This window comes from Phoca vitulina, unplaced genomic scaffold (assembly GCF_004348235.1).
Source record: "Phoca vitulina isolate PV1807 unplaced genomic scaffold, GSC_HSeal_1.0 scaffold19, whole genome shotgun sequence".
Lineage (NCBI taxonomy): Eukaryota > Metazoa > Chordata > Mammalia > Carnivora > Phocidae > Phoca > Phoca vitulina.
In genome coordinates this window covers 25,563,462-25,587,138 of record NW_022589722.1, presented here as the reverse complement: position 1 = coordinate 25,587,138, position 23,677 = coordinate 25,563,462, and the positions used below count along the sequence as shown (strand labels likewise).

Genomic DNA, 23,677 nt, shown 5'->3' with positions numbered 1-23,677 from the left:
GGGCCTTTCCAGAAAATGTTGCAAAAAAGCTAAGCCGGCGGGCAGAGGAAAACGCCTATAGTCGGCGAGTGAAGACGAGCCATCGACTGCCGTGTTCTTTTTCCTCTTGGAGGTTGGAGTCCCCTGGGCGCCCCCACACGGCTAGACGCCTCGGCTGGTTCGCGACGCAGACCCCTGGCCGTGGATGCTCACTCGGGCTCGGGATCCGCCCAGGTAGCGGCCTCGGACCCTCGTCCTGCGCCCAGGCCCTCCCCAGCCCCTCAACGACGGAGCCGGGGCCGGGGGCGGCGGCGCCCGGGGGCCATGCGGGTGAGCCGCGGCGGCGGCTGCAGCGGCCTGAGCGCCTGATCGCCGCAGACCCGAGTCGAGCCCACCTCCCTCCCCAGCCCCCGCCCCCCACCCTGGCCGCGGGGGCGGCGCGCTCGGTCCACGCGTCCGGGGCCCCGCGGGGCCGGGCCCGGAGTCGGCATGAATCGCTGCTGGGCGCTCTTCCTGTCTCTCTGCTGCTACCTGCGTCTGGTCAGCGCCGAGGTGAGTTGCGACGGCTGCCAGGGCTGGTTCGCTTCATTCATTACCCCCACCCGCACCCCTTAGTCGCCCCCTCCCCTCCCTGCAGTGAACTTTGGACCCTTGGAGCCCAGGGGCCTAGCGCAGGGCGCTAGGTGACCTCCGAGGGTTGGGACGTGAGGTCCGGAGGTGCCAGGCTCTAAGGGGAGGGGGCAGGGGCAGCTTTCTTTCCCAGGGGGCGATCCCAGATCTCTGGCCCTTTCAGCGTCGGGGGAGGGTGTGTGTGTGGCCCCGGCCCCCACCCCTCAGGAACCCGAAGGGAGAGAGGGGGGTGGTGGTGCCCAGGGTGCAGAAGGCAGCGCGTCCTCCCAAGCCCACTTTGGTTCCAGCTTAGGTTCTGTGCAGGACCCGCGAGCTCGCGCACCGGTGGCAGCCGCGCCAGCCTTCCGCGGGGATCTGCCTCCCCTCCCGGGCTCCCGCTCCCGGTCGGGACGGGCGCCCTCGGGCCAGCGCAGGGCATGCCCGGCCCTAGAGCGCAGTCCAGCCGCAGCTTGTGTCTTGGGCGCGGGGGTTGCCGAGAGAGAGAGAGAGAGAGAGAGAGAGAGAGAGAGAGAGAGAGAGAGGTTTTGGGCATTCGGGAATTGGGGAGGAGGAGAGGCTTTTAAGGAATCCAGCCCTCGGGGCGGTGTGTGCCCCAGGCCCCGCCATACCTGCGCCCGCGCCCTGCGAGAGGAAGCGCCTCTCTCCCCCGCTTGCAGGGTGCGGAGCGCGCCAGTAAAAGCATAGCTGCGAGGCAGGTGGGGTGTAAAAACGTCTGGGGGAGCTATCAGGTCGGATCAGTCCCCCCCCCACACACCCCTCCCAGCCTCACGTAGCAGTGAGTTGGCAAGTCCACCCGGAATCCAGGTGGGAAAGGGGGCGGGGCAGGGAGGAAGCGCGAGGTGGAGGGGAGGAGAGAGCAGCGGGGAGCGCGGCGAGCCTGGGTCCCGTCCCGCCTCCGCTCCGCGGCGGCCGGGAGCCCGCACCTCGCCGGCTCCCGAGGAGGGCCGGCCCCTCCTGGCGTCCAACGAGGCGCAGGAAGGAGGCGGCGGCGGCGGCGAAGGGGTTAAGGTGAAGGGCTCCGAGGCCGCGGCCAGACCTTGGGCCGCCGCCAGCGCAGGTTGTTTTGACCACAGAGGAGCGAGCCGTCGCCGTCTCCTTTTGTTCTCGGGGCTCCTCGAGGGCCGCCGGCCGCCCGCCCTGGGGCCCCGCCCTTCCGCGGCCAACCCCCCGCGGTCCGCACCCGGGAGGGAGGCCGCAGGGCTCGGCCTGGAAGCCTGCAGGCCCCTCCCGACGCCCCCTCCTCTCCTCTCTGCAGCCCCCCGGGCCGCGGCCAGCTGTTGGGGAGGGGGGCGCCGGCCGGCCCCAGCTGCCGCCTCGCCTTGCCGCGGGGCCTGGGGGCTGGGGCCGGTGCCAGGGCGTCCTGGGAACGGCGGCGCCCCCGCCGCTGCTCTCCGCAGCCCACCCCGCCCGGCCCCCGGACTCGCTCACTCACCCCACGCATGCACACTCTTGGCCGGAGGCGATGCTGCGCTCCGGCTGGCGGGCGGGCGCGCAGAGCGACGGGCACGCACTACCGCGGCCGGGTCGCGCGCCCGCCGCCGCCACGCCCGTGCACACGCGGGGCACACGCGCGCGCACCGCACACACACGTACGCCTGGCCCCCGAACACGCGGCCTGAACACACGTGCGCGCACACCCACGCACGCACACAGGCACGCACGGCCCCTATACACCCGGCATCAGGTGCCCACCCCCGCGCAACAGGTGGGCCCACCGTGGGCCCTGGAACCTCGTCGTCTTTCTAGTGACCGCATTTCCTTGCTGGGCCCCTAGGAGGGAGGGGAGACAGGGACCCTCCCATCAGGTCCTGGCTCCACAGCACCCACTGCTCTTTGCCGGCGCAGGTCGGCTTGCCGCCCCTCCAGCTTTACCCCTCCGTGATTGCTTTTTTACAACTACCCCAGGAGGCGGAGAATAGTGTTGATGCGTCTGGGGGGCGCTGTGATGTCCAGAGAATTCTCCCTTCCAATAAGCCCTTCTTTGAGCCTCCAAGACGAAGAGGACCCTCGCTGCTGAGGGGCCTCCCACCTGGCTGTTCTGTCTGCTTTGCTGATCCCAGCGCGCTCTGGAGAGGCTGGGTGACAGCTGGAAGAGGCTTTTTCCCAGGCCTGCCCTCCTCATTCCCAGCTTCCTCCAGCATCTCCTCCTTCCCCACAACTCCATGGATATGTGTGCTTGGAGGGGGGACGCTATGGCACAGAAGCTGTTGCCTCTCTCCCTACTGTAATCACAGCGTCCTGGAACACAAGGCTCTCGGGAAGCCACAATTGTGTGGTGCTTTGCAGTTTCCGAAAGAAGCGCTGTCTCGCTAAGCCCGTGTCAGCCTCAGGCGGCTTTGGAGGAGGAGACATAAAGGGAAACCCATCAACATGGGGGCTAGTGGGGGGAAGGGAGACTCCAGGAGAGCTCGCTGCTGGAGGTGGCCTTGGGGCTGGCCTGGTCCCTGGCCAAAGCCTCAGGTAGAGGCCCCAGCAGCTGGGAAGGCTGGGCCTGCCAGAGGGTCCGCTGAGGCCTAGGAGGTCCTATCTCCATGGCTGAGCTGGCTTCCGGGGAGGGTAACTCCCACTGTCATGTGATGCCTCCCGCCTGAGCACCCTTCTGCTGGGAAGGAGGGAAGGGGCCTGGCAGTCCTTTACCACCCAGCTTCTTTCTGGTTTGCTAATGGTCTTAGGTGGTGGGGGACCGACTTGCTGGGTTCTCTCTCCCAGCCCTAGAAGTGTCTGCAAGTTTAGGACCGAACAGAATTTTGAGGCTCTGGGGCAAGACCTAGAACAATGTGTTTATATATGTGTGTGTGGGGGGGGGGGTTGATTCAGCGAGAGTGGTAAAGAGGGGTTTGCTATCGGCTTCCTGGGTCCCTCTCAGTCTCCCCCTCCCCATATGCCTCTTCTAGGATAGCTATTCCATTTTCTGGTTTATTTATTGTCCGTTTTCCCTCACTAGTCTAAACTCCTCTAGAGAGTTTGTCTTGGTCACCACTGTCTCCCATTCTTGGAACGGTTCCTGGTCCAAGGTGGATAATCTATAAATATTTGGGGAAAGGACAGTGGATGTGGGGGGGGGGGCATGGGGGGCGGCGGTGAGGAAGGACCAGACATCTGTCTAGCACTTGCTAAGTGCTTTATAAACATGACCTCACGTAGTCCTCACCCCCAGGGCAATGCGGGCCGGCTACTCTGCTCTCCAGGCAGACATTCTCATTTGGGCCCTTCCCCCTATCTTGAGAGACAAGCTTGTCTTTCTGTTCTGCGTCTTGGGACTTGGACTGCCAAGATTGGACAGGACAGAGGAGGAAACAGAAGGAAAATCAGACTGCAGCGATTCTGTGTATCTTGAGCTGGGCCTCAGTTTCTCCCACCCCTCCCCAAAATGTGAAGGTTGGATCAGCTCAGAGTTCCCTAAGAGCAGCAGAATTCCCTAGCCTCTCGCAAATGCAGATTCCTGCTCACCCCGCGCCAGTGCCGGGAGTTGGGCCGGCCTGGGGTGGAGGGGAGGACCCCCGGGGCAGCGGGTCCGGAGGGGGGGGCAGTGACCGTGATGGGCCGCGCCGGGTTGTAACTGCAGCACCGGCCCCTCTTCCAGCCCTAACAGATTTTCTGCTCCAGGGAGAGGCAGACAACCCAGTGTGGGGCTGGGCTAACATTCAGGAGGGGCGGGAGGGTCCCAGGAGCAATAGGGAAGGGAAATGCGAGGTGGGAAAGTCTGGTTCTAAATGGCTTCTGTGGTCTGCCCGGAGAAGGCTTCTTCAAAGGGCTTGGCTTTGGCATCGAATCTAAATCAGGCCTGAGACTTGTCAGGCAGGCGGGCGCTTGGAGGCCTCGCCGGCTTCTCTCTCCGCCAGCCCCAGCCAACGCCCCTGGTTGCTCGGGCTGAGCCTGTCATCTCCCTCCGAGGAGCGGAGGGCTGGGGAGTGCGTATCTGTGTGTGCAGCTGGGGCCCTGGGGGAGGGTGGGGTCCAAGCCCCTTTGATCTGCCAGCCGGGTTGGGAGCAGGTAATTCGCCTGGCCTCACGCTAGCTCGTGCCCTTCCTACCTTCTGCAGCTGGTGTTGGGGGTGGGGAGGGAGGGGAGGAGACTGTTTGCCTTGGCTCCCCCGGCTGGCTGTGCCCCAGCTGTCTTCTCACCACGCCCTCGCCCTGTCAGGAACCCCAGGCCTGAGATCTGGGGCAGCTTCATCTGGATGCCATGCCTCTTGTCCCTGCCCACCTAAGGAGGGTTCAAGAACCTGTGCCCAGGAAACCCGGGCTCCAGGCTGCTCACCCTCCCATGCCAAGAGGAGCCTCTGACCCCCAGCAGGTGCCCCTGCGAGTCTCCCCCAGGGCACTGCATCCTGGAGCTGACCACAGGCTGAATTTCCCCATCCCTCACCCCCCCCCCCAGCCCCGGAAGGGACCCGCCAGCCCACGCGGCCCCGGGCAGTGCCAGTGGGGACTAGGGTGCCATTTCCTGGGGCCCAGCACGGGGGATAATGCAAAGCCACACGCTCTCCTCCAGGGGCAGGCTAGGCAGCTCTCCACCCACCAATTGTCTTCCTCAAAAATGCCCTGCCTGGCTGGCCCTGGGCGTGTGTGCTGCTCGCTGCTGCTCTCGAAGGAGCCACCTGAAGGACTGAATGGGCCCCTGACAGCTCATTAAGTACCTGTTATTTGCGGGCGCTCTGCTAGGTGCAGTTACGCCTCCCAATAACACCAGTCAGGTGTTCTTCGCCCCATTTGAAAGATAAAGAAGCTAAGGTTGTTCAAAGGCTTCATCCAAGAGGCCAGGTTTCCTTGGCTGCTGAAGCCCCTGCTTTTCTGTGTACTCAAGTTTCTCAACCTCTGCCCTATTGACATCTTGGGCCAGATAATTCTTTATTGTGGAAGGCTGTCCCGTGCATAGTGGGATGTTTAGCAGGATCACTGGCCACCACCTACTAGATGCCAGGAGCACTGTTCTAGTTGTGACCACCTCAGCCATGGCCAGTGTCCCCTGAGGACCCTCTAGCCCCTGCTCTGGGACACCTGATGCCAGAAAGCTCCATGGTGGGCTGGAAGAGGGAGCGGCGCAGCTCTGCTCTTGTGGTGTAGACTTGTAGCCCTTTACTTACTTCTCTAAGCCTTTAGCTTCCCCATCTGGAAGATGGGGATAAAAATATAGAGCCAGCTGCTTAGGATTGGTAGTTAGTACAGCATTTAGCTCAGTGCCTGGCTTATAGTCAGCACTTAATAAAAGTTAGCTGTGGTATTATTATCAAATCCAGTGAGTTCTGGGCATCCAGTGGCCAAGTTACTAGAAACATGTGCAGGAATGGCCTCTCTGCTTAGAGTGAAGTGGATTCTTTAGGAGGCAGTTTGCTTAGGGGGTGGAGGGGGGGTTTTAACCCAGGGGGTCCTCCTGGTGGAGGAGGTAGGAGGATCACACAGGAGAGAACCCCAGGGAGAAGGGGAGAGTCCTTCATGCATTTTACGAGTACTTCTTGAGCACCTACTGTGTACTTCTCCCACCTCCCCCGTCTGTCCTGGGCTCTTCACTACTCAGCCTGGGAGGGTCTGGGTCCGTTTCCATAAAACATTGTCTCTTGCATCGCAGGCTGGGTCTGGGGCACCCGCTAGTCCTGTTTGGGGTCTGCCTACTCTGCCCCGGCTGGCAACTGCAGCCAGCTCTCCAATGGGCAAGGAGGTCTTGGCATGAGTGCTGTATGCCATTTGGTCCTGGGCCTTGGGGCCCTCTCCTGGGGGGTTAATTGAATCATTACTGCCCAGACAGCCTGGAAGCCCTGGTCGGGCACCTCACCCTCGGCTTTCCTCTGTTACCTCTACCAGCACAGGCAGAATTAGGATGGAATCAAATGTCTTCGACCCCCTGATTCACAGATGGGGGCCAGGACCAGAGAGGGGCAGTGACCTGCCCCAGGTCATGGGGTGGTTAGGGGAATAACAAGGGTAGAATTTAGCTCCCTGGACTACCAGTTCTGGGCTTGGCAAAACCCTCAGGGGAAGTAGGCTGCCTTGGTCTTAACTGGGGACCCGCCGCCTGCCTTCCGGCCTGTGGGTAGTGCCCTGTGTCCACATTTGGAGACACCAAAGGCATGGTCTCTGTCTTGGAGTAGGAAGAGGTGGAGCGTGGCGGAGGTAGGGGAGGAAAGCAAGGCGCAGCTGAGCTGATGCCCCTCCCCCATCTCACTCATCCAGCCCCTGGCTCCCCGGCTTCGTAGCCATGGACCCTGAAGGAAAGACCCCAGCTGCCAGCCAAGCTTACTGCTCGGGCCCCAAGCCTTCCTGTCTTGAACCTCCCGGCAGCCCTAGACACCAGGCAGGATTATAAGCTCTGAGTTCAAATGAAAAAACTGAGCTCAGGGGTTTCAAGGAATTCGTTTTAAAAGTGAACGTAACCCACACTCTACCCTCACTCTAAGGTCGACCTGGGTGGCCAGGGCTGGATGGATGGGGTAGAACCCCTGGAGGAGGTGTTCCCAGACGCCATGATAACCTTTGAGGAAACGGAGCTTTGGGGGAGCCAGAAACTGATCCATCCCCAAGCTCCTAACAGAGCTTTGGGGAGAGCCCCCTGGGGCCGGCCACGGGGCAGAGGACCTCCTCCCCCTGTCAGGCAGGGGCTCAGCCTGTGCAAAGCCAATCAGAACTCGGGTCCTTGGAGGGGTGCCTGGGTGGCTCAGTCGTTAAGCGTCTGCCTTTGGCTCAGGTCATGATCCCAGGGTCCTGGGATCGAGCCCTGCATCGGGCTCCCTGCTCAGAGGGGAGCCTGCTTCTCCCCCTCCCACTCCCCCTGCTTGTGTTCCCTCTCTCGCTGTGTCTCTCTCTGTCAAATAAATAAAATCTTTAAAAAGAAAAAAAAAAGAACTCGGGTCCTTGGAGTGTTCCATGAACTGACTAGAGCAGGAGCTCCTGCTTCCTCATCCAGAGAAACTGAGGCACAGAGTTGTTTAAGTAAGTCAGGTCTGCCGGCGCCCCCTCCAGGGCTTCTTCCGCAGGACCGCGCCATCCTGCATGTGCGTGTGCACGTGTGTGTGTGTTTGTACGGCTGTGAGTTCGGACATGCAGCAGGGTCTCCCGCCTCTTTGCCCCGAGGCATTGGGTGTCCAGATTGGGCCCTCCTCCTCAAGACCTCTGGTATCAGCCCCTCAGGTTTCCCTGGACCACGAGGGATGTGGCTGTGACCTTCCTATCAGGCTGCTGTCATGTCATTGTGAGGCCTGCGGTTTCCCTGGAGGAAGCCCGGCTCCGAGTGGGGCCTGTTAAAGCACTTATTAAGTTTCAAGTGTTTTTGGTAACAGGCCAGAGGGGCTCTAAAAATAGGGTTTGGTTGGGCATGGGGCATGGGTAAGCTTTCAGGTTTCGTGTCTGTATCTGAGGATTCCCTTCTCTCCTCTTTTGAGCAAGAGACTAAATAGATCTGTTAGTACCTGGGGGCCCCGGAGCCTGGCCACCTCCGCAAGCATTTAGGAACCACCTCATGTACCCAGGAGGCTGGGGGCACAGCCTCTGCCACCAGGAAGCCTTGGCTTTGAATGCAGGTTCTGCTGATAATTGGCTGGAAGATTCTGTTTTCTCATCTGTAAAATGGGGACAATTAGATCTCCTGTGACAAATGCTGGCTGTCGTTGGCTGTCAGGTGGGGAGGAAAAGCAGAAAGATGGCTGGAGTCTCCAGGAACCTGTGATGCGATGTGGGCGACAGATGTACACCATCGGATCTAACTCAGAGCAAGCTGGGGCTCCCGTTTGGGGGTGGGGGATGGGCATCTGATCTGGGTCTTAGAGGCTTCAGCAGGTTCTGGCCCCCAGAACTTTGTGCTTCTGGTTGCCAGGCCTGGAACTGCTCCCCTCCCCCCACACACACGCCCCGGCCCGGCTGTCCACTTGCCCATGGCCGAGAGGCCCTGTGGGGCTTTTCCATAGGACGGTGGCATGTGTGTGGCAGGGAAGAGGGCCATGGCTAGAAAGCCCTCGACTCCGGCTCACTTGACCCCACGGTGTCTGCCTGGCAGGGGGACCCCATTCCCGAGGAGCTCTACGAGATGCTGAGTGACCACTCGATCCGCTCCTTTGATGATCTCCAGCGCCTGCTGCACGGAGCCTCCGTAGGTAAATTGAACCCTCATTCAGGGCTCTGGGCCCCCACTGAGTCCTCGGGGGCCGGGAGGGGCAGGGCAAGGGGCAGCCTCCCTTCCTTGACTTCCGGAGAACTAGAGGCCTGTGGCAGCCCCAGGAGGGCTCGGCCACACCTGTCCCGGGGCAGGGCTGAGTAGGTGGACGGGTTGGTACCTGGGACGTGGGGTGTGGCAGACGCACCACCTGTGGCTCTGGCTTGGTGCACGGGGTGGGGTGCCGGCAGGAGGGGTGCAGGGAGAAAGAAGGTGCCCAGGGCATATGCCGAATGCGTATCCAGGTGTGGGCCCAACCAGGGAGGGTGGTGCCAAAGGAGCCATCTCCCTGCCCCTCTGGCTGAGGGCCCGGTCTGTGAGGTCTCCCGGGGACACCTGGCCCAGGCCAGCGGGCAGCCCTGCCCTAGCCCGAGAGTGCACTCAGCGAATGGGCACGTGCTTGGTGGCATACACGTGGCAGGGCTGCTGGGCTGGGTCGGGAATGTATTTATAAATGCTGTCTTCAGAGCAAATTCCATTCTATTCTAACCTCTGGCCTGTTCCCTGGAGCCCTGGTCAGCAGCCCCCCTGCACCCCCAGCTCCCCTTCCCTCTAGGGTTTTGTCTCTTTGTCACTTTGTAATCCTTGCCCAGACTCCTATCTACGGGGGACAGCATTTCCTGTCTTTGTTTCCTCTCCCCGTTGGGCCCCTGGCTCCCTCTCAAAAGCATTCCCGGGCCCTTTCAAACCCGCCTGTGCCGGGGGCTGGCGAGGCAGGCGGGAGGGGGCCCCAGCTGGGCCCACCTATTGTTCACTAGGCCCCCCGCCCGACGTCTCCCACACCCCCCACCCCATGCCCGACTGGCCAGCCCTGGCCAACACAATGGGGCAACTTCCAAATTTAGCCTTTCTGCAATTTCTTTCCAAGGCCCTTGGCCCCCACCCTCGGACAGCCCCTACACACCCCGGCCGGGGGTCGGGATTGGAGACAGAGGTTTTCAATAGCGGGCCTGTTTCGAGGCAACCATGTGGCTATTTTTTCCTAATCAACTTAACCTTTCCACAAAGCACATCTTTTCCCCCATCTCTTCTCCACCAGGGACATTCCAGAGATGGCAGGGAGAAAGGAAGGGGGCGAGAGGGACAGACAGACACGCTGACGTGGGAGCAGTAGGCTGGACGGAAACACAGCCGTTGTAGGACCGGCTCCTCCAAACAGGACCCCTGGGGAGCCCACAGAGAAGAGCAGGAGCTTTGTCGTTGGCAGGGCCAGTGGGAAGGGGAGACAGCAAGAGCAGCGAGGGGGCTCCGTGGGAGGGGACGGGAGCTTGTCCCCGACACCCCGCGGTCTATTTGCTCACTCTTCAGCCATCAGAGAGCTGGAAGGGTCTGCCCGGGATTCAGTGTCAAGCTCAAAGTCCTCCTGTCCGGCCCTCACCTCCCACAGTGCTGTCGGCTGCCTCTAGAGAGAGGGATCGCTCCAAGGAGCACCAAGGATGATATCACGATGAGGGCCTCCCAGGCTGGAGAAGGGAGCTGTGGTTTATGACCTGAGGGAGAAATGGACGGTTTAGTGCAGACACCAGGTCAAAGGTTAGAGGGGAGAGGTAAACACAGTGAGATACTGGGAGCTGGAACAAGACCCAGGCCTGAAAGGGCTCAGGGTATGGCCGCCCCCATCCCAGCAGGCTGGCTCCCCACCTCTCTCTGCCTTCAGCCCCCACCCCCACTCCTGTCCCTCCTCCCTCTCTCTGGCTCAGCTGGGCCATTGTCCGGGGCTCCAGAGGGGCTGTGTCCAGGGCATGCTGGTCCCCCCGGGGATTCTGGGAATTTCTCCATTCAGCGCTTCCTATGGGAACGTTGGGTGGAGGGGCACTGGAAACTGGCCTTCTGAGCTCTGGGTCCTTGCCCTGCCCTGGAGGCTGACGAGGGTTCACTTACAGTAGCAAAAGGGAAGGGTTATTTTTAACTCCTTTGACATGGGTTCTGTCCAAAAATGTGGCTGAAGAGCCCAGAGTGGGGCTGAAGGCCTGCGCCCCCCAGGGATGCTGTCCGGTCCCCACCACCCCAACCCCATGACCACCCTGGGGTTGCCTGGAGGGCTCCTTGTCAGAGCGAGGACCCTCAGGTTTACAGGGACCTGGAAAGGGAGTCTGTTCTTTGGAGTGGGGTGCCAGTGAGGGGTGAGAGGCCACCTTCCTGCCTGCCCCACATCCCCCATTGGCGCCCCCACCCCACGATCGGACCAGCTAGGGGCTATGAGAGTGCATCTGACTGTACCTTCTCTTGCAGATGAAGACGGGGCCGAGTTGGACCTGAATTTGACCCGATCCCATTCTGGAGGCGAGCTGGAGAGCTTATCCCGAGGGAGAAGGAGCCTAGGTGAGGCTGCAGATGAGAATGGTGACCCCTCCATGGTGGGAGCCAGACAAGGAGTACTGGGGCGTGCAGCCAGCCCACGGCTCTGGGCCGCCCCATTCGTCCCACACTGAGGACTGAATTGAACTATAAGAGAGTAAAACTGTCCTTCAATATACTATATTGAGGAGTTGAGTCATCACGCCCCATCCCCCAATACATAGTTTCCTAAATATAGTGCTTTTAAACTCATTTGTTCATACTCCAACCCCAGAGATAGATATTACTGACCCCATTTTATACAGTTGGAAACTGAGGCCCAGAGAGGGTAAAGCCGTGGCCAAAAGTCACACAGCTAGCAAGGGATAGGGCTGGGGTCCCAGCAGCTCTTCTCACTTGAACCCAGTGCCGTCCTGGTGGGCTGTGTGTCTCTTCTGTGGCTTAGGGCTGCGGCTGGGACAGCAGGCAAAGCTTGGCACCTGCCTCGGTCCCATGGAAGCCTTCCCCGGGGGAGGCCCGTGCCTGCTCTAAGCCCCTCCTCATCTCTGCCCACCTGTAGTCCCCAAAACACTGTAGACAGTGGCTAGGGGGCCCTTCAGATAGGAGTTGGTGGCCTGAGTTCCACTCCTCAGTGAACTCGGGCAGCTAGTCGAGCCTCAGTGTCTCTCTATGGGAACAACGGCAGAGCCCCAGCGTGGACCGCAGGCTTGCTGTGGGCCGCTTGCAGGACTCAGATCTGCAAGTGCAGTGTATAGGCGCTGTTATCCCCCTGCCAGAGATGAGGAAGCCGGCTTTGAAAGGAGCAAGGGTGTAAGAATAGATTATAGTGTACAAGGGCAACATAAAAGAGTGGTTACAAAATAAATAAGCGAGTAGGAGCCAGGGGTCAGGCGAGCCCAGAAATGTGTGAAATCACAGAACGAACCTGAGGCCCCGTGGAAGGAAACTGACATCTGACAGGCCAGCACGCTCCATGATCTCACTTGATCCTTACAGCGGTTCGTGGGTGTAGATCTCATGGGGAAACTGAGGCTGCGGGCACATCAGCAACCTGTCCAAGTCCCACAGCTGGTAACAGCCAGGAGGCGCACACGGCCGCCCGGGGTGGAAGCGAGTGGGACTCAGCCGGGGCCGTCTGTGAGGGAGAGCAGGGTCAGAGCCCTCCCGCTGGGCTGGGCCGCTGGGGGGGGGGCGGGAGGGGGTCTCTGGGCAGGCCCACCCTCCTGACGGCGCTCTCCCCTCTGTCCCTTCAGGTTCGACGGTCGCCGAGCCGGCCATGATCGCCGAGTGCAAGACGCGCACTGAGGTGTTCGAGATCTCGCGGCGCCTCATCGACCACACCAACGCCAACTTCCTGGTGTGGCCGCCGTGCGTGGAGGTGCAGCGCTGCTCGGGCTGCTGTAACAACCGCAACGTGCAGTGCCGCCCCACCCAGGTGCAGCTGCGGCCCGTCCAGGTGCGCAGGCGCGCCACCCCGCCCGCCCGGCTGGGGGCGGGGGGGGGGGGGGCGGGGGGCCCGGGCCCCCCCCCCCCCCCCCCGGCGGGGGGGGGGGGGGGGGGTTGCTGAGGGCCCGGGCCCTGGCCCTGGCCGCGGGGCGGGGGGGGGATGGTTGGGGGGCAGACCCACCGGCCCAGCTTCCGTAGAGGTGGAGAGGCATTCCTGGCAGGCTCCTGGGCTCTGTCCAGTTAGGGCTCTCTGCGCAGGTGCACTGAGGCCACCTGTGAGTCGTCAAGGCCACCCAGGCCGCCGTACCCAAAAGCCAAAGGCAGACCCCCAGGCAGGGCTGCGTGTGGGACGTTAAGGGAAGGGTGCTGCCTCCTCTTTTACAGGGATCAAATCCCCAAATGTCCCTTGAAGAGACCTGTCTACAAGCATTTATTGGACACTCAGAATGTTCTGGGCTGCTCAGTTTTCCTCCAAACCTGTTCAGGTTCCTTGTTGTGTCTTTAACAAAGAGGGCACAGAGTCCCTCCAGGCAACAGACACAGCAAATGCTGGGGCAGCCCCTAGCAAAGGGTCAGAGTGCTGAATCCTGCCTCCTTTCAGGAGAGATCGGGTATGCAGTCTGACTCAAGGCAAATTCTAGAATAGAGGCTGCTCTGGGGAGCTCCGGGTCTCATGCTGGGCAGGGCAGGGCCAGAGAAGCCTCAGCTGTCTTCTGATTCATGTGGAAAGGTTTTTGTGCCCCTTGGGTCAGCCTCGCCTACACATCAACTCTGGCGGGGCGGAGCTGCTGGGCAGGGGGCACACCTAGGGCTCAGCACCGGCTGGTGAGCCCCGCTCTTGCCAAATGGTCCACCTGCTTCGCCACACTCCCCTCCGAGGTCAGCTGTGGCCTTTCCCCGTGCCCACCATCGATCCCAGGCCTGGGCCCCGTGCCCGAGATCGCAAGTGTCACTCTCTACCACACCACCCACTGTCATGGTATCTCTTGTCCCCAGTGCTTCCAGCTCTGTGGATGGACACCTGACAGCTGACCTCCCCCTTCCCGCCTCCCTCCTGGATAAAGCCTCCCCCCACTTCCTTCCAGACAACCATCTCCCGCCTCTGCCACAGTCCCTGACCTTGGCTGGCGCTCCGGGAATGAGGACACCACGGGCCCTACACTCAACCCGGAAATGCCTTTCTCCCTTTCTGGGAGCTCCAAGGGGGCTGGGGCCAAGCTGGAGGCCAGGTCGGGAGGGCTTGTTTTGATGGAAAAGCTACGAGAAGGGCAGAGGGCAAGGTCCTGCTATTGTTTGGGCCGGTGCCTCTCCACTCCCGGCTTTCGAGGAAAGATCCCTGCCGGGGACACTGGGGTGGGAAGAGCAGGCAGGCAGGCTCCCTCAGCCCCTGCCTGTGTGGTCTTACAGAGGCACTTGGATGGTTCTGTCCTCCAGGTGAGAAAAATCGAGATTGTACGGAAGAAGCCAACCTTTAAGAAGGCCACGGTGACCCTGGAGGACCACCTGGCGTGCAAGTGTGAGACGGTGGTGGCTACTCGATCCGTGACCCGAAGCCCGGGGAGTAGCCAAGAGCAGCGAGGTAACCGCTGGTCCAGGGTCTGCCTCTGAATTGCTCAGCTGGGCAGCTCCCTTCTCTTGGGGCACCTGTCACTGGGGGGGGGGGGGGGCGGAAACTAGATCAGGCACGCCCCTGGTTAAAATTCATCTGAAGGTTACCATCTCACTGAGAACAATCCAGATTCCTCCCCTGCCTGCGAGGCTTTACATGAGGATGTTAGCCCCTGACTGGCCTTCCAGCCTTGCTGCCCCACCATTCCTCCTCACTTATGCCACCCCAACCAGCCTGACCTCCTCGAGTGGCCGGGTACCTTTCTGCCACAGGGCCTTTGCACATGCCACTTTCCATCTGAAATTCACTTCTCTCAACTCTTCACAAGGCTACTTGTCTTCATTTGGGTCTCAACCCAGGAGTCACCTTCTCCTAGAGGCCTGCCCTGACTACCCTGTCCAGAGCAGCTCCCATCCCCGTCTTGCTACCGCAGCCCCCTCCTTTGTTGAATGAGTACATGAAATAGTGGGACAAGAGAAGACTCCATGGACATCATCTTCAGATATTTGACAACCTGTCCTAGGGATGAGAAATCAAACTCATTCCCTGTGGCCTTCAGGGGGGATTAGGACCAGTGGGGAAAAGCCGCTGGAGAGAGATTTTAACTCCATATACCAAAAGCTGTCAATCAGTCAGGGGGCCAAGATGGAATTGTATGCCTTGTGCGGTAGTGAGTTTCCTGTCATTGAAAATGTGTAGGTAGAGAATGGGCAACCATGTAGCAGTGATGTGACAGAGTTCAAGCATCAGATGGTTAATTGGAACTGGACTTCTGGTCCACTCTTTAGAGTTCATGAATTCACAATTTCAGGGGCATAGTTTGAGTTGAAAGGGACCCCAAAAATGATCTGATCCAATTGCCTGGTCCACATTTTACAGAGGAGGTGCCTGAGGCTCAGAGAGGCTGGGGTCTTGCCCAAGGTCACACAGCCAGTCCCAGGCAGGGGTACGGCTGGAGTCTAGGTATCCTGAAGTTCTATTCTTGGCCCTTCTCTCACCGTGACAGCAGTCACTGGCTCTTACCTGCCTTGTCATTTTCTTTCTTTTTTTTTTTAAGAATTTAACATTGTTAGAGCTAGAACGGTCCAGAGAGATGACCTTATAAGTCAGTTGTTCAGTGTTCTTGATGGGGCTGCTGGAGCACAGCCATTATATATATGTGTATATACACACACACACATATACGTACATATATATAATATGATTATATATAATTATAATTTTTATTATTATTATTATTTTAAGATTTTATTTTTAAGTAATCTCTACACCCAACATGGGGTTTGAACTCACAACTCTGGATCAAGAGTCTCATGTTCTACCAACTGAGCCAGCCAGGCACCCCAAAGATCAAGATTTATTAAGTTAATATGTTTAGATGAGCATAAAAAAAATCACATTGATTTTCAGTAACTTTCTATTGGTAGAGGACAGAACATCTTAGAAGCCTCCCAAAGGCAGGCCTCTTAGCCCCTTTGTCCTGTTCCGAGAGCCGAGCTGAGGCACGGATGCCCTGGAAAGGTTGATAATTTGACAGCTTCAAACTGACCTGTTGTAAATTATTAATACAGTTAACACGGAACAACATGGGATATCGAATAACGTGGGATAATAATAAGAATTAACATAGAAGGATTTCTAGTCAGGAAAAATCATATTCTCCTTTATGTTTAGGATGGGGTTCTTTCATGTGCCTGTGCTTCATGTGGTTTTCCAAGCCAGATCTTGGAAGGCGTGTTCAACTGATTAATATGTAGATTACATAAAGTCTTGCCATGTCAGTTTCAGCAGTTTGGCCCTGGCCTGGCGAAGGCTGCTGTGGCCCGTGTGATACTGGTGTCAGACTTCCTGGGCTCGAGACTCGGCTCTGTCACTCATGAGCTGCATGACGACCTTGAGCCTGCTCAAGCTTTGCCCAGCCCAGGATCCTGCTGATGACCCCATCTCTGGAGCCCAAACTCTGGGCCCTTTAATGGCCCTTCTAGGTGTCCTCCTCCAAGGGGAATCTGAGACCCGCCCGCATCCTTACACTGCCCGATGGCAGAGATGGGCTAACTGCCTCGTGGGAGCTTATGTCTGTGAGGTGGGAAGTCGGCGTTGGCCCTGGAGAGCTGGGGGTGCTGGGGAAGGCTCCCAGGAAGAGATGGGCCTTGAGCTTGGCGGAGAAAGCTTTCACTGCCAGGGTGTTGACCTGGGGGCTCAGGAGGAAGAGACATCAGTGCTAACCTTGCCCGAGGCTCACGAGTGCTGTGATTTACAGGCCAGTGGTTGAAAGTACGGACTCCAGAGGCCGACTCCTAGGTTCAAATCCCAGTGTCTCTGCCTTGGTTTCCCTGTCTGTTAAATGTAGAGACTTGTACCTGCTGTGAGGAGAAATGAGCTTAGAACATTGCCAGGTGCACAGGAAGTGCTAGCCAAGGGTTTCTGGCTATTTCCATGTATTATCACCTAACCCGAGGGCCGAGGCTGCTGCCAGCTCACTTTTAAAGATACAGAAATCGAGGCACAGAGAGTTTATGTGACTTGCCCCAACGTACGCCACTAATACCTGGGAGAGCCCAGATTCGCACCCAGGTGGTCTGGCCCACAGCCCGAGCTCTGGCCTGCCCCACTGAGCCGCTTCTTGGAGTGGCGAGGGCCGGGTGACGACAGGCACGGGGATGGGGAGGCCCAGCTCCACAGTGGGAGTGTGTGGTTCTGGCCCGATGCCCAGCAGCTCCCGCATCCCAGAACTGGAAGGGGCTGAGAGGCTGGTGGGAGGAAACCTCAACAGGAGGTCAAGCGAGGGAATAAGAAAAAAGTGAGTAAGAGCAGCTCCCATTTGCCGATCACTTCTTAGTCTGATCTTAGTGGCTTAAGACAATAGCCATTTTATCATCTCTCCCCGATTGATGGGTTGACTGGGCTCCGCCTGGCGGTTCTACTCATGTCTCCAGTGGTTGTAGTGTGTTGTCTGGAGGCTGCGTGGGGCAGCTGGGCCCATGTCCCTCTCGCTGTAGTCCAGGGCGTCTCCTCCCCAGGTGCCTTCCCCAGCAGAGTAGCCAGACTTCTTACGCAGTGGCACAGGGCTCCCCAAGGCAAAATGGGGGGAGCTGCCAAGCCTTCTTCTTCTTCTTTTTTTAATATTTATTTATTTACTTTAGAGAGAGAGAGGGAGCATGTCAGCAGTGGGGAGGGGCAGAGAGAGAGGGAGAGAGAATCTCCAGCAGACTCCCCGCTGAGCACAGAGCCTGACGCGGGGCTCGGTCCCACGACCCCAAGATCATGACCTGAGCCGAAATCTGAGCCTCAACCGACTGAGCCACCCAGGCGCTCTGGGAGCTGCCAAGCCTTCTTAAGGGTTTTGCCTGGAACCAGCACAGCACCACTCTGCCTCCTTCTACTGGTTAACAGATCTGAGTCCACGCCAGGCTCAAGGGGCATGGAAATTAGGAGGGTCAGTGGGGTAAGGACAAAGAACTTGAAGCCATAGCTAATCTACTCCCCTCTGTGTTTGCCAGTAAACTGCCATTTATTCGTTTTACCAGTCCTGTGAGGGGGGCGGTCTTATTACCCCCATATCACAGGTGGGGAAACTGAGGTACGGAGTGGTTCAATAATTGGTAAGCAGTGGAGTTGGGATTTGAACCCAAGGAGGGCTGGCCTCAGACTCCTACCCCTTCTTTCAGCCCAGGAGATCTGGAGAGGTCTGCGGCAGGTGTTGGTTGAGAGCAATAGACCCTCTCCAGAGGCTGTCCACCTGCTGACAAGACCTTTCTTTTTCTCAAGCAGCCAGGACACCCCAAACTCGGGTGGCCATTCGGACAGTGCGAGTCCGCCGGCCCCCCAAGGGGAAGCACCGGAAGTTCAAGCACACGCATGACAAGAAGGCACTGAAGGAGACCCTCGGAGCCTAGGGGCATCTGCAGGAGAGTGTGGGCAGGTGAGGCCTGGTGGGGAACCTGAGGCCCAGACCCCTGGTCTTTCTTCTCCCTGGCCTGCGGCTTGGGCTGTGGAAGGGGATGAGGAGAGATATTTCCCCAAACAAAATCCCGGCTCTCAGCCTGGATCCCCTCCACCCAGTTTCAACTGAATTTTCCCATAGGGTAGGTGGGTGAGGGGGCTTTGGGGACCCCAGCCCAGCTGTGTCCCAGCATGCCCTAGGAGAATGGGAGGTCTGACCCTCAACTGCCCCAGCCCTGAGCGATGCTGGAAATCAGCTCCCCGTCCCTGGCAAGGGAGGCGTGTGAGCGTGGGCTGGAGCCCCTAGGCTGTCTCTGACCCTTCTGTGTCCCTCTGCTTGGCCCACAGGGTTATTTAATATGGTATTTGCTGTATCGCCCCCATGGGGTCCTTGGAGTGATAATATTGTTCCCCTCGTCCGTCTGTCTCGATGCCTGATTCGGACGGCCAATGGTGCTTACCCCTTCCACGCGTCCGTCCACCCACCAGCGGGTCCCCTCATTGGCCTCCAGCACCTTGCCCGGAAGCTCGAGAAGGAAACGGAGGACCTGAACTCCATTGCTGTCTTCCTCTGCCGACCCCGAGAATCTGGAATAGAAGCGCAAGAGAGACCAGTGGGCCCGCTGTTCCCCGGCTCCCGGCCAGGGTCACACCTCAGCGCTGTGGACCGGCCCAAAGCCCTGCACAAGGCTCTGAGGCCCTCTAGGCATGGGTGGCCTGCCTGGTCCCAGGACCCCTGGCCAGCTCTGAAGGGAACCCCCCAGGCAGGCCAGGGTACCTCGTACTCCTGTGGCTGAGACCACGCAGGGGAGCACAGACTCGAGAAAAGCCCTCCCACGGCGCCCAGGCCCAGTCACTTCTCCCTGGTCACCTCTGCTTACAGCGGCTTCCTTTTGTTTTATACATATGAGATCTCTGACGGTATGGACTCCTCTGGGTGGGCGTGGCCCAAGCACCAGGCAGCCAAGTGCCCCCTCAGATGGGTTAGAGATGAAGTTTGCTCTGGAGCCGACGTGGCTGATGATCTGGGCATTCACTGCCTCCTTCCACTTCCCCCACCTTCATTTCCTCTGTTTTATCTCTCTACCTCCACCCTGTATCTTCCTCTCATCCTGGCCCTCAGTCTGCTCCACCAAGGGACTCTTGGACCCCATACTTCTGCTCCATTAGGCAGAAGACCAGGGGTCAGGGCAGCAGGGGGCCTGCCCGTCATGTCCCAGCCCAGCCAAGACTGCCAAGTAGGTTTGTGCAGGGTGTGCACTGCACAAGGGCACTGCCTGCAGGCATCATTGTTCACACTGTAGAACGTGGCCAATTTGTATATTTATCAGGACAGTTTTCTGGCAGATGGAGATAAAAATGTATGGAGAAAGGGATCCTTTTCCTAACTGACACAAAGGCTCCACGTGGACTGGCTGTGCCCCGACCTGGCCAATGGCTTGGAGGGCTTGGACAGGAGCGAGCCCGTGTTGGGTGGGGAGGCAACACTGTTGTCCATCTGGCCTCCGTTTTCCTGAGTCCTCAGCTCAGGCAGTTCCCCTTTCCAGGCGGGTGTGAAAAACCCAAGAGAAAGTCTCCAAGGGAGGGGGCAGTCCTTGCTCTCCCCCTGCACGCCTCCCCCCCGTATTAGATTCTTTTGAGTTCCACTTCTGGTGGCTCCTCCCAGGAAACCATCTCATGGGCTGGGAGTGGGGGAGAAAAGGGAAAAGATGCCCAGGGCTCCCTGGGGTGGGGTCTGAGCTCCCACCTCCCTCCCCACCTTCGACTGCACTTTCCTCCCTACCCCGCTCCCCCTCCAAAATCTGCTTCCTTCAGTTTGTAAAGTTGGTGATTATATTTTTGGGGGCTTTCCTTTTATTTTTTAAATGTAAATTTATTTATATTCCGTATTTAAAGTTGTAAAAAAAAAATAACCACAAAACAAAACCAAGTGAATCCACTGGAGTTCTGTCTGTTGGCATCGTGCGTGACAATTACCCTTCTCGAATTGGCAGGATTTACTGACAGCTTGTTACGTGTTCCTTTGGCTCTGGAAAGTGCAAGCACACGCTCGTGCACACGCTCACACATGGGTGTGTACACATGTGGGCCTGCTGTTCTGAGGGAGGCCCCTGCCTGGGGGGTGGGTAAGAGCCATACAGCCTGTCCTATAGGTCTTGGTCCTGCAGAAGCTCCTGACCCCCCGACTCAGCCCTGTGCCTGTCACTGGCAGTGACAAGAGATGGTTTTCTCCAGCATGAGGATCTCCATAAGGACACCAGATCCTTGGCATCGTAGGGTGGGGCTGGCCGTGGGGAGGGGTGCCCCATGTGGGGAAGCCTGGAGGGGCTGTGGAATTTAGAAGGAACATAGCTGAAAGGTGGATCTGGGGTCTGATCTTGGCTCAGCCCTTCCCCAGCTGTGTGGCCTTGGGTGAGTCCTAGCCCCTCTCTGGTCAGAGCTTCCTCTGAAACACAAGAAGATGACCAAGAGACTTGTGGCCTCTAAGGTCCAGCTGTGGGATTCTGTGCTTTCCCTTGCCTGCAGAGGCTTGGGTCCCATCCCATAAAAAAGATTCTAAATGTGTTTTGGGTCCCACCTGTAGGCAGACTGGGGCTGATGGGGAAACCTAGGAGGTGGGGAATCTGACTCATCGTAAGGACAGTCTAAAAACTTAAAACCGTTTTGCCTCTGGAAGTAGTGATCTCCCCATCACTGGAAGTATGTAAGTGGAAGCTGGGTGACGGCTGAGCTAAGACTGAATAACACCATGATTGAGTGATTGACTAATTTATTGACTCATTCATTCATTCATTCATTCACTCATTCACTCACCTTCTTGAGCCCCTACCTTGTGTCAGTCTCTAGCAGGGGCTTTTATAGCAATCTGGTTTAAATTCTTCTGGGACTCCAAGTCTTACACTTGAGGAATTGGAATCCATCTGTGGTGGTGGGAGGCCCAGGTCAGAGGGCTTTAGCTGGAAACTTAGACTGCCTGCCCAACTCTGTAGGACCCTCCCTTCCCACCCAAAGTTCTGGGTTCCCAGGGCACCAGAGAAAACTCTGGCTGAGAGGATGGGGGACAACTCCCGTACGAGGTGGAAGTTAGGGGGCGAATGGAGGGCCCAGCGCATGTGGCATCTTGGAAGCAGCCAGCCGCTTCTATACTGTTCCATGGATGGCTGCAGGAACTTCCCGGGGTAGATAGGCAGAGCTGCCTGCATCTCTCACCTCCCCAGATGCCATCTCAGATGCCAAGCCTGTGGGCTTTCCAGGGGCCTGGTGGGCCCTCTCTGGGTCTTAGAACTGCTAACCTAAAATAGCATTCTTCTAGAAACCCCTCTGCTGGGAAGAAGGCATTCCCTTCTTTATCCCTTCCTCTGTCCTGTTGCTGTGATACAGACATGATGTCTGGTATTCAAGCAGCCATCTTGAGCCATGAGGTTAAAGCCAAATACTGAGACTGGTGGAGCAAGACGGAAGGGGCCGGGTCCCTGCCACCTGACTACCTAGCTTAGGAGTTTTTATTCTTTTTTTTTTTTTCCCAAGTAAGCTCTGTGCCTGACATGGGCCTTGAACTCATGACCTTGAAGTCAAGAGTCCCATGCTCTACCAACTGAGCTAGCCAGGCACCCCGGGAGTTTTTACATAAGAAAGGAAGAAATTTCTTTCTGTTTGAGCTACTCATATCTTGGGTTTTCTGTCCTTTGTAATTGAACCTAATCCTGCTAAATAGCCCCCTTCTTTCTAGGAAAGAGAGGATGTGGCCACCAGGCTGGTCTGGGCATTTGGCATCACATTATGAATGCTTCTCCTCTATTTGAGGCCTGCTCAGATCTCCTTTCTCCTGAGGGGCCTTCTGTGTCCCAGCCAGCAGCTGTCCTCCTCAGCTAGAGCAAAACCGGGGCCTTCTTTAGAGGCTTAGCATCTACTGCCTCCAGAAAACAAAAGAGTGAACATTGACTGCGTATAAAGTAAAATATCTGTGAAAATACAGGGTTGTTTTAAGGAGTGGAGGGAAAAATGAACAGTGACATGATGGCAAAGGGGTTTAGGGGATTGAGATCACACAGCTCCTGACTGCCTGGATCCCAGCAGCACCCTACTCTGCTGACACCATATCTGGTGTGTTTCCACCATCCTGTAGCATCAGATCAGGAACCCCAGAACCCCAGAACCCCAACACCTGGCATCACCTGCGTTCTAGTCTGATCCAGCTGCGTAAGTTACTGTGATCCTGGGAAAGTTGCTGCTCCTTCCAGATCTGAGCCTCACTCCCTTCTTTTGGGCCTCCAGAGCCCTCCTTTCTTGCCCTGCTTTGTTTATCTTCATGGTGCTCACTCTCATCTGGCTCATTCTACACGTAGATCATCCTTGTCCGCACCCTCCCCCACCCCATACTGGAATCTCCACGTGGAGGTATTTTGTGCACTACTCTATGCCCGGAGCCTAGGACTCTGCCCAGTACTAGGTGCTAGAACGCCTGTTGAACAAATGAACAAAAAGGTCTGTTATTCAGGCGATCAAGTGTGTCTGCCCCAAGTCACAGCTTGCCTGGCTGATCTTCACACACTATGTTTGTGGCTGGAAAATGGCAGGCTCTGACAGTGTTACTAACTACAGATATTTCAGTTTCCCAGCTAGGTCCATGCTTAGCACTGCATCTTCCTTGATTGGAAGATCCTCCAGGGTTAGAGGTCATGTCAAATCCATCTTCTAAGTCTATCTAGTCATTATCTCTCTCTGTGTCTCTATTTCTCTATCCATCCACTCACCCACCCATCCATTCATCTACTTACCCACCATCCATGCATTCCCCACCCATCCACTCACTCACCCATCCATTCATCTACTTAGCCACCATCCATGCATTCCCCACCCATCCACTCACTCACCCATCCATATATCCGTCCATCCACCCATCCATTCATTCATTCATCTACCCAACCATCCACTCACCCACCTGTCCATCCATCCATGCATCCATCTATCCATCTGTCCATCCATTCCCCCACTCTTTGAGCCATAACCCTCCTTTCTCTATCACTTTCACCATGTCCCAAGCTCTGTATTTGCCGCCTCATTTTATTAACTTCGGAGGAGCTTGGTGCCACAGTGGAGAAAACACAACAATAGAACTCAACTAGGTCCCCGTCCCAGCATTGCTACCTCCCGCCATGTGACCTTGCAGAGCTTTGCCCAGGTTAGAGACATGGAGGCCGAGCACTGCTCCAGGCACGTACTTTACCCTCAGTCACTGGTAGGGGTTGTTAGTTTTGAACCCTCAGTGCCCAGCACAGGGCCGATGATAGTGCAGTGGAGTGAAGATGGGAACAAATGAAAGAATGAACACAAAATCACAGAGGGATTAAAATTCAGCTGCAGGCAATGCGAGTTTATGTTCCAGCCACTGTCCCGTTATTCCAATCAATTAACCCGACAATCCTTTCAGGCAGATGTTATTGTCCTCGTGTTACAGATGAGGAAACAAGGACTCACTGAGGCTCAAACCCCCTCCCCCTGCTCCCCAGAGCCGGATTCTCCTATAAATGGCCATAGTCCCCGTGGGGCAGTGTGAGGGAGATTAGTGGACAGACTCAGTCTGGGGGTGGAGGAGGGCTTGTCTCTGACCACCCGAGGTGGGAGGGGTGT

At 57.7% G+C, this 23,677-nt stretch overlaps 1 protein-coding gene across 2 annotated transcripts; it reads left to right on the top strand.

Moving 5' to 3' along the window:
• Window positions 1-449: 449 nt before the first annotated feature.
• On the top strand, window positions 450-19,950 carry PDGFB (platelet derived growth factor subunit B). 2 transcript variants are annotated; one of them, XM_032416554.1, is made up of 7 exons: window positions 450-531; window positions 8,596-8,692; window positions 10,984-11,073; window positions 12,303-12,505; window positions 13,930-14,074; window positions 17,876-18,026; window positions 18,395-19,950. In XM_032416554.1, exons 1-6 carry the CDS (start codon window positions 469-471, stop codon window positions 17,998-18,000), a joined length of 723 nt encoding a protein of 240 aa, XP_032272445.1. In that variant the 5' UTR covers window positions 450-468; the 3' UTR covers window positions 18,001-18,026; window positions 18,395-19,950. The 2 variants fall into 2 exon arrangements, with proteins under 2 accessions (XP_032272445.1, XP_032272444.1); XM_032416553.1 differs by having other exon boundaries at window positions 17,873-18,026.
• Window positions 19,951-23,677: the final 3,727 nt, after the last annotated feature.

Excerpts from the sequence above, each read along its gene's own strand:
- PDGFB (XM_032416553.1), top strand. The coding sequence starts at position 469 with ATGAATCGCTGCTGGGCGCTCTTCCTGTCTCTCTGCTGCTACCTGCGT. Across the intron at positions 532-8,595 it reads TGCGTCTGGTCAGCGCCGAG|GGGGACCCCATTCCCGAGGA; the intron begins GTGAGTTGCGAC and ends TCTGCCTGGCAG. Across the intron at positions 11,074-12,302 it reads CCGAGGGAGAAGGAGCCTAG|GTTCGACGGTCGCCGAGCCG; the intron begins GTGAGGCTGCAG and ends CTGTCCCTTCAG.